The 9,654-nt window shown below is 39.6% G+C and overlaps 1 protein-coding gene across 1 annotated transcript; it reads right to left on the bottom strand.

Annotated features, from left to right (window-relative positions):
- Nucleotides 1-263: 263 nt before the first annotated feature.
- On the bottom strand, nt 264-8,483 carry LOC149071790 (solute carrier family 2, facilitated glucose transporter member 8-like). The gene is made up of 2 exons (XM_089247881.1): nt 7,969-8,483; nt 264-1,440 (listed from the first exon to the last, which is right to left on the bottom strand). The coding sequence occupies exons 1-2, from the start codon at nt 8,261-8,263 to the stop codon at nt 281-283; spliced, it is 1,455 nt and encodes a 484-aa protein (XP_089104007.1). The 5' UTR covers nt 8,264-8,483; the 3' UTR covers nt 264-280.
- Nucleotides 8,484-9,654: the final 1,171 nt, after the last annotated feature.

The raw sequence follows: 9,654 nt of genomic DNA, 5'->3' as shown, positions 1-9,654 counted from the left end.
GTTTTCACATAAATTAATAAATTACCGAATACACCCATCCTCCGTTAATGCTTCGATATCTCTCTGAGATAACAAGCGGGTTGTGTCCAGTCCGCCATCAAGAGTGTGCGCTATCTAGAATTGAATTATATTAAATCCCTATTCCATGGAACCGGGGACCATAAAAGTGTACGTTACTGGAGCTCTCACTGTACTTAGAAATGCCAATACTATATGCGATTGCTTTGTGTTGGTGTGTGTGTATTGAACAAACTTTTTCGTCTTCAAAACATATTTTTATTCAGTTTGATAGATTTCGACTTTTCTGGAAGAAGTCTTCGATTTCCTCGAATCTTTTCCCTTTCGTTTCAGGCAGAAACATCACTGTGAATATGCACGATAGGACACAGAACGCGCCGTACAAGCAGTACGTTCCCTGTGGCCCCAAGTTCGAATTCAAAAAATCCACCGACTTAGTCACCTGAAAAACAAATGACCAGCAAAACACCGATGTGACTCCCGTTATGAGACCACGGGCCCTGTTGGGAGACATCTCGGAGATCATGAGCCAAGGGATCGGTCCCCAACCTAAAGCGAAAGACGTGATGTAGGCGAAAATGTCTATTAGGGAAATCGATGAGTATTCACTGGCCAGAGCTGCATTCCAGGATTTCACATAAATGTAACCCGCCAGGATAAACAGGGTGAAAGCCATCCCAAGACCCGAACAAACTAGCAACAACCTCCTTCCTAATCTGTCTAATATGTATCCGCTGCCAAGCGTCGATATAAACATGGTTGCGTAGAGAAGCATCGTGGCTGCGTACGGCGATATGGGAACCGATAATTGCCTGAAAACGTCCACGGCATAAAACATTAATGCGTTTGTGCCGCATAATTGTTGGAATATGATGATCCCTATCGATAGAATCATAGGCCTATACATTTCAGGCTTCGACAGCTCTCTGAGCTTCACTTTACCAGGCTGCAATGCCAGATGTTCTTTTATGATCGTGTATTCCGATTCTGCATCAAAATCCGGTCCATGTAAAAATCTAAGTGCTCGTATAGCACGATTGCGTTGGTTATTTGCTATCAGCCACTGCGGTGATTCGGGCATGAAACTGATTGTCGCCAAACCCAACAGCATACTTACTGTAGATGCCGCTGCCTGCCATCCCCACGTCAAGAAAAATCCGAAACTCGTGCCGATCAACATACCGCATCCAGATGTCACTTCGAACAAACTTCCGAGTAATCCTCGGACATCCGTCGTCGCGATTTCTGCCAAGTAAGCTGGAGTGACTGTGCACGTGGCTCCTACAGATAATCCTATAAGAAACCTTCCAAAATATACGTGTGCGACATCCGATGCGTAGGCGATGAAGAGCGCCCCCACCATATTAGGTAGGGAATAAAGCATCAGAGCACCTTTCCTGCCGAATCTTTCGGTCACATAACCTGAAATAAAATAGCAAATAAGGTCAAGCAAGAAAAGTTTTTTTTAATGTTGAATTGTATCCAAAACATTTCCTTCAGTAAGGTTAGTTTAAGTGAGCTTCATTAGATCTAACAAGTCGGTAAACGTTCGAATACTTCAAACCATCTGAATACAAGTAAGGTAAACTGAGGTAAGTGAAAATCGAGGCTCTAGAAGTACCCAGTTATAGAAGAACGTAGGAAATTCGGGTAAGTATGGAACCCACACATGATTTGTAAAATTTAATTAGCTTCTTGGAACGATCTCTTGCGAAATTTTTCTTTCGCACCTACTCTATTTTTCAGTAAAAATCTAATTGTTACGATAGCTGCTCGTACAAGATTACAAGGAGCTTTTATATGGAGAAGTTAGGTTTGCGTGTCACTAACTGCTATGCCCTTTAAATTTCGACCATTCCTGAAAGTTCGAGTTGGCCTAATATCGATTTTTTGGTGTCGATTTTTCATTTCCTGTTATTTTATCTATCATTTTAATACACTAATTATGATGTAATCTTTAGGTAAAGTAGGAATTAATAAGGTTAAACAAATTTCCCCATATTTTCCTTTTTCTAAAGGAACCAAATACATTTACACCAGTGGTTCTTAACCTTTTTTTGCCCGTGGCCCCCCTTTGAAGCTTTTTTTTTTTCTCGTGGCTCCCCTGGTCTTCCCCAGAGTCTTCGACCCTCATCTAGAAGCAAAATCCTTTATACGTATTGAATTGATTTTTTTTCTTCAGTGAATTTATACTGAACGAAAATTTTGCAAATAAGATTGGTCTCCAGATCACTTTGCTAGAATTTATTGAGCTTCCCGCTAGTCCGAGTTCTATTCAGGGCCGTCTCAATATCATCGGTCTCCTAGGCAAAGTGATGCTATGGTTGTCCCGCACTTAGGTGGAAATAAACAGCCTACATATTGCCTACTTATTTTCAAAATTTATTGTACTATACAAAATATCATTAGGTGGGGGGTCACTTATGGGCATAGAACCCCGGGCATGATCCCTCACAAGAGTGGGACTGACAGAGCTGCAGTCCGGGGACTTAATATGGTTTTCATCATTTTTTGTTTTTCCATACTATAAATATAATATAGAAGGGTCTGAGAAAAATCTAGCCGGGGCATGCGATAAAACCCCATCCTAGGGAACCTGCTGCAAAATGTAGGCGGTGGGGCCGGGGGGGGGTCCACGCCTTAAAAGGGCCCTTGTTTTATGGGTAGTTTTGCTGGATTGTGTAAGTGTATAGTCACTAATATAAAAGCTTTATTTTTTCACATCTTAATTTTTCTTCTCGGCTCTCTGCAGCCCTTCAAACCACCTGTCATAGCCCTTTTCCCCATTTTCTTCCGTGGCCCCCTTGAAGTATCCCAGTACCACTAGGGGGCCATGTGGCCCTCGGTTGAGAGCCACTGGATTACCCATGTACCTATTCGCATTAAATTTATCAATGACGAATATGAAGGAAAAGGTAAAGCTCCTGCGTCAGCACTAGCTGCTTCTATAGACCTAAAAGTTGATGTCAAGAAAAAGAGGAAGAACGAAACTTCATAGACAATCAAAAAAAATACAAAGGCAAAGGTTGGTGTTTGTGTCCTTATCAAATTCACAAATAAAAAGCCAGTAAAGATGTTCGTTGTGGAACTAAACCGCAGTTGAGAGTCTTCGAGAAGCAAAATTTGGAAAAAGAATATCCATCTTTCAATGGCCCAACATTGAAAGTGAAAGTATCATTAGAGGGGATGGCGTTCTGTCTTTTCTCTCACCTCTCAAGTTTGGCAGCCCAAGAAAATTCACATTTCCTTTCTTATTTGCCTCACATATAATGTCGGTTAATATTTACGGAGGGCAAAGAATAATACCAGAATAAAATAAAATGTTTCTCTCTCGGCTTTTTGTGGTTTAAAAGCGTTTTTATTTTACTTTTGTTTAAACATCTTTCATATACGAATCATCATTTCGTTAATGATTATGAAGCATAATCAGCACCTTAGTGCCTCTTTATGGAGTAAAGTGGAACCAGCGTCCTACTAAACAATAAAATTAGTCTTGAAAGGGGGGGGGGGATCGCTAGACCTAAGAAAACGGTATGATTAAAAAAAAAACAAAAACCTGCTGCCATATTTTTAAGAAGTTTCGTTGACTTCTCCAACGTATGGGCTAGGTTAAACTAATGAAACCACTTACCTCAGTTCACCGTAATTGTAATTATCATGAAAACGAAATTGTGTAGCACATTCACTGTATTAGTGTTGTTAATTTAGTACAAGGTGTCCCAAAGTCAATGGACCCATTTGAAAAATGAATAAATAAAACGAACGGGAAGCGATAGAAAAGTACCGTTTGCTTCTGTTCACGACCTTGTAACGTGATTTTCAGGATGAGTCCAAAGTAACTAAAACTGCATATTCCGCTGAGCCAACCGTCGATAAACAAAGGGGCAATCCAAGATACAATTAACGAACTATGAATTTATTGAAATATGAGCGAAAAACCACACACGCAATGCATATTCTCATTTTGGTTGCTAAGATCTTATTTATTTATTTACCAAACAACCCAGTAGGCAAGATTGCACTTACACTGGTAAGATTCGAAACAAAAAAACATAAGGAAACATAAATAAAATTCGCATTTCATATAAGGTGTAAACTTAAAACCATCCAAAGAAGAAACGAATCCAGCATAAGGGGCAGAAACGAGGTCACGTGGGAGGCTGATCACAGTCTAGCTCGGCTTTTTTGCCCCACCGTCCCCTTTCTCATAATTTTTTTTTTTTACCATCGCCCCCCCCCCCCCAACGCAATCTAACCCATAGGATCCTATGTTATACTCGTAGCTTCTACCGCTCTCCTGGAATATTCCATCGCCCCCCAGGTGGTGTTAACGCCCACGTTGGGAATCACTGGTCTAGCTGAACGATATCTAAAGAGATAAAAATAGCGGTCGTCTCTGGCCACTGGAATTTTCAATTGAACGCTGCGTCTGCGGAGGTTAGGTCATTTGTCCAAGATTTCGAAAAAAAGAGTTATCGGAAGGCAAATATACCATGTTGTGTACCAGTTTATATCACATTATTAGGTCAGCTTGAGCTGACCAATTATCTCGTTTCTCTCTTGGTATGATATTCCACCAATACCTGGAAGTGGTTTAATAAAAGCACTTTGAGGCCTCTCAATGAGAGTAATAGTAAATTTTTCATGAATTTTTTTAGCAACTCTGAAATTACTCTTGACAATTCCGAAATTATTTCTTTCATTACTGCGTTTTTCAGAATTTCTGTAGATTCTGTAATTATTATTATTTTGGATTTATTTATAGAATTACTATTTTGAATCCGAAAATTAGCTCACAGTTCTAAATACACCAGTACATATTTCAATGTTCAGTGCTCTTTGACGATTTGTTTTTCTTTAATCATTTTTTTTTAATGTAAAGAAACTATTTTCTCAAAAATGGTCAACTGGTCACGGCAAAAAGCTCCGAGGGCCACATTTGGCCCGCGGGACATGGGCAGTACACCCATTAAAATGTACAGCATACAGATACTAAAAACGAATTTAGTGAAATCTTACATGAAAAACTGAATGAGAGAAAAAGTTTTGAAAAGTGGGGGAAACGAAAGTTAGTCAAAAAAAACAGCTTGTTCAAGAAATTATAGACACATAGCCATGTAACATAGCACAAAACCACAAAACTATCCTCAGCCAGGCACTGAGTAGTCTGTTGGCGGTCAGGAAATCGAATAAACAATGATTGCTCTGGGGTATTTTTCGTGACTTTTGAGAGAGGTATTGCGTCTGCTGAAAAAAGAAATAGTGCACTAGAAGTGTCGGAAATTTTAAGAGTTTCACGAAAACAAAAGTGCGATGATTTTTTTTGTATGCTTATCCGATTTGTCATAAGTTTGTGTTGCATCATTGTAAGGTTTCCAGACAAATGTATACACACACAGGGTGCGTAGGTAACAAGCGTGTGGTATTTATTGGTTTACTTACTCGTTATTTTTTTTTTCAAATGAGCAGTTTTGTCAATGCGTGCATGATTTCTCTGGGAGATGAATAGTTCACACAAATATTTTAAAATTTCTCACATTTTTCTTTCATTTCGATTTTCCCACTACACTCATGTCCATAAATTAAGGAAAATTCGGAATCACAAGGAAATCGAAATCTAAAGTAAAAATTTTCACCTGTAGAATTATTACACACATCTGCAAGAATGATTTTGCAAATTTCAGGAAGCCACCAGATGATGCCGATAGTACGTCACAATGACCAGAGTGTAAGAGAGGGGTATATAAGGAATGGTGGCAAAGAAGTAAAATTGTTCACAAGAGTTCTATAAGGAGCTCGGTGCCATAAGTGAATGGTTATGACACAGAAGACGCATGTGGATGATTTTTTACGTGGTAGAATTTTCGGCCGCCTGGAATGTGGGCGTACTCAGATGGAAGTATCCGAGGAACTTGGAATTGCCCAAAGTGTCATCTTTAGGCTTTGGCAACGATTCCAAGATAACGGAAATGTCAGTAGACGTTACAGTACAGGTCGTCCCCGAGTTACAACACCGAATGAAGAACGGTATTTGGCAGTAACTGCCAAGAGAAGCAGACGGAGCACAGCATCCGACCTGTCTCGTCAGCTATCTGCAGCCACGGGTACCACAGTTTCAAGGCAAACCGTGTACAGACGTTTGGGAGATATTGGTCTATATGCTCGCAGGCCTGTCAGTTGTGTTCCGCTCACGGCAACTCACTGTCGGCAGCGATTAGCCTGGAGTAGAGAACATGCAATGTGGACATCGTCACAGTGGGCTTGTGTGATGTTTTCCGACGAGTCCAGGTTTAGCTTGCAGTCTGATTCACGTCGGACCTTCACATGGAGAACGCCAGGTACCCGTTACCACCAAGACAACATCATTGAACGACACCGTTACGGCGGTGCAGCATTACTCGTTTGGGGTGGAATTATACTGGGTTCCAGAACAGATCTGCATGTTCAAACCGGAACCATGAAAGCCCAAATTTATCGCGACATCATTCTGGAACAACATGTACGTTTGTTTAGGGGTGCCATGGGAGCAGAGTTTGTGTTTATGGATGACAACGCCCGTCCTCACCGAGCAAACATCGTAAACGAATGCCTTGAATCTGAGGATATAACCCGTATGGAATGGCCAGTATTCTCACCTGACTTGAATCCCATAGAGCATGTGTGGGACATGCTTGGCCGACGAGTTGCAGCCCGTCAACCACCTCCTACATGTGTACCGGAACTTCAGAGAGCATTGCTTGCTGAGTGGAGTGATCTTCCCCAAGATCAGATCGATAATTTGATACTCATCATGCCTAGGCGTTGTACGGACTGTATTTCATTGCATGGGAGACATACAATGTATTAACCATCATACCAACCATGTAATAGTGAGTTTTTGTAAAGGCGATATTTTTTACAATTGCTCCAGGGAGCAAAAATTGTAGTTTTTATGAATGTTATCATACATACACCATCGTTTTTGTTCTTTATCTTTTGTTTAATAAATGGGCTTTATGAATAAGTAACGTTTGTTTTGTTTCTGAACCTTTATTTACCGGAGCTGGCATTATCCTCAATTTATGGACATGAGTGTAATTTCTTATTAATTCACAGTAGAGTTATAACATGAACCTATATCCTTGACATATGTACTATAATTTAAAATGATGTGAAAGATTGGACTCTCTCTCAATAGTGACACAATGGCGTGGCTATTTCCTCGGCGCCACTTTTATCTGCATGAAAAGAATAAAAGCAGTAAAATTGCTCTACCACTTTTTGCGATTTTTATCATCATAAGAATGCGTATTTTAAAAGCTACAACTGACACAATTTTGAATAAAAATATGAACATTTACCCAAGGAAAACTAATTTGTAAACAATTCAAATTTTATCCAGTACAGTAACTTGATGACATTGTGTAATCTCAAAGCGCAAAGTTTACCATTCGTTTAAAATAATTTATTCTATGTTTTTACTGTATTGTATTATGTTTATTTTGCTTCTTCGTTGTTTTCATAAATTAAATTCAAACATGTTTATGCTTCAAACACTATTATTTGAATAACTATCTTCTAACTGCAAAACGGGGGGGGGGGGGTGATTGCGTAGGAAATTAATCATGGTCGCAAGGGGCCTACAGGAGTGAGAAATGGTTGAAACGGAGCCATATGGCCAAAACAATGTTGAGAACCACTGATTTAAGCAACACGCGATGTAGTTCCACATAAGCAGTCCGTGCCGCATTTCTAGATCACTCAAGTGACCCGCGACATCACTCAAGCAGCTCGTGATGGATTCACAGACCATAAGTAATCAGCAGCACATTTACAGTGGCCTGCAGTCTCCAGAAGGTTGATCACTCTCGGTCCAGCTTTACGCCCACACGACCGCACAGTGGCTTGATGGGCACAACCTTCACAAAAAAGTCATCGATTGCTAATTTTTACTTTCCTACTAAAACTTACCTGCAGCAGTACCACCGAGAAGAGCACCCACGGCTATCAAACTGCCAATCCAACTGATCTGGCCCTCAGTTGGCCGTATCCGACTTTCTCGTCGTTTCATGTTGTCCGTGCCGACAGCGGGGAAAGCACCCGTGATGCCCATCGAGAGTGGGAAGAACAGGGCCGAAAATGCGGCCAGGTACATCTTCGGAACCTTCTTAACTTCAGTATTGGAACTGAAAGACACAATCTGGACTTCTCCTTCCTCCCTGACGGATAGTGGTGATGATGGTACTTCATCGTATCCAGTGATCATGTTGAACGAAAGCACATATTCTTTAAATCATTAAGTTTTCATTTCTGATTACGGAAGGAAGTATCAGACAGTAAGTCCCATCACGCAAAATTCGAACGGATTGTTCGACTGGGAATATCTGATTTCATCCGTTATCAGTTTTTGAATAACAAAATCAACAATAATATCAAAATAACAAAATCAATTCACGGCTGGTAAGCTAATAACTTATCAATAGAGGGAAGTGCATTGCGCGAATTTACATATATATATAAGTAAACCTTTGGCTCCCTGCCAGAAAAAAATCTGCTAGCCATTTTGACGAAAAATCACAGCAGTGACACTGTATGCATAAGCTGCAGGTTGGTGAACATGTGCTATAAGAGCAGATGTGTAAATACAGTCATAACTTTCTACGAACACGGATTTCCAACATAACACTTAATATGCGGGTGATTTTCAGTCGAAAGGCATAATCGAGCATAATAAAGAGCACAAATCGAACCACGTGCGACCAGTCTTTTTAACTCCTCTCGAGATGTAACAATACCTTTTATACTACGATAAATCCCTTTATAACGATATTTTTTAAGAGATTGTGAAATTTGGGGATTACCGCACGATAATTTTTATATTTCGCACAAAAAATCACCTTCAATATATATTTAAATTCCTCACCAAATTATGTTCATTTCGATGATGATTAATAGAACCGGTATGTTTTGCATTACCTACAATCCGAAAGTATTAATGAAGTTGCTGTGAGCTACTTCCCATGTAGTACACAAAATAATTGTTTCAACAAACTATTTTAATGGGAATGAAACAACTTACTGAATTTCTTCATAAACTTAAGCAATTACAAATTTTTGCTCGAGTAAATACTTATAAACACATTTTGCGGTTTCAACAAAACAAATTCAGATGAGATGGCAACAGCAACATAAATTTGGCGGTGCCTGGTGATAATGCTACCTCTCGATAATGATAATCCCTCTACAACGATATTTCTACCTGGTCAGTAGGGTACCGCTGTATCGAGGTGTCACTGTATAATAGCATATATATACAGTAAACGACACCCGTTACAACACGAAATAGTTATTTACACCGTAATTACGTAGAATTATGAAAGTTACACATAGAGGTTTGATACTGTATGATTTACAATATTAATCTTCTGTAATCCAGTGCATGGCAAATTCATCAAAAAAACCCACATTATTCCGATTTCATTTCTCAATTGTTTTGGTATTTTAGAAAATGCAACTCATTGTGTCATTTCAATACAAAATGCGGCTGTATAAGTACAATGATTTTTCATCTGGAAAATGCGGTTGATTCCTTGTTGCCTTTTTTGAGAGCTGCTGGAATTTACTTAACCTTGCTTAAAATTTACGTGATTTACTAAA

Source organism: Pholcus phalangioides, unplaced genomic scaffold (assembly GCF_987345545.1).
Source record: "Pholcus phalangioides strain wild (caught in Gottingen) unplaced genomic scaffold, Ppha-v1.0 ptg000018l_1, whole genome shotgun sequence".
Lineage (NCBI taxonomy): Eukaryota > Metazoa > Arthropoda > Arachnida > Araneae > Pholcidae > Pholcus > Pholcus phalangioides.
This window is presented reverse-complemented; position numbering and strand designations above follow the sequence as displayed.

Excerpts from the sequence above, each read along its gene's own strand:
- LOC149071790 (XM_089247881.1), bottom strand. The coding sequence starts at position 8,263 with ATGATCACTGGATACGATGAAGTACCATCATCACCACTATCCGTCAGG. Across the intron at positions 1,441-7,968 it reads TCTCGGTGGTACTGCTGCAG|GTTATGTGACCGAAAGATTC; the intron begins GTAAGTTTTAGT and ends ATTTTATTTCAG.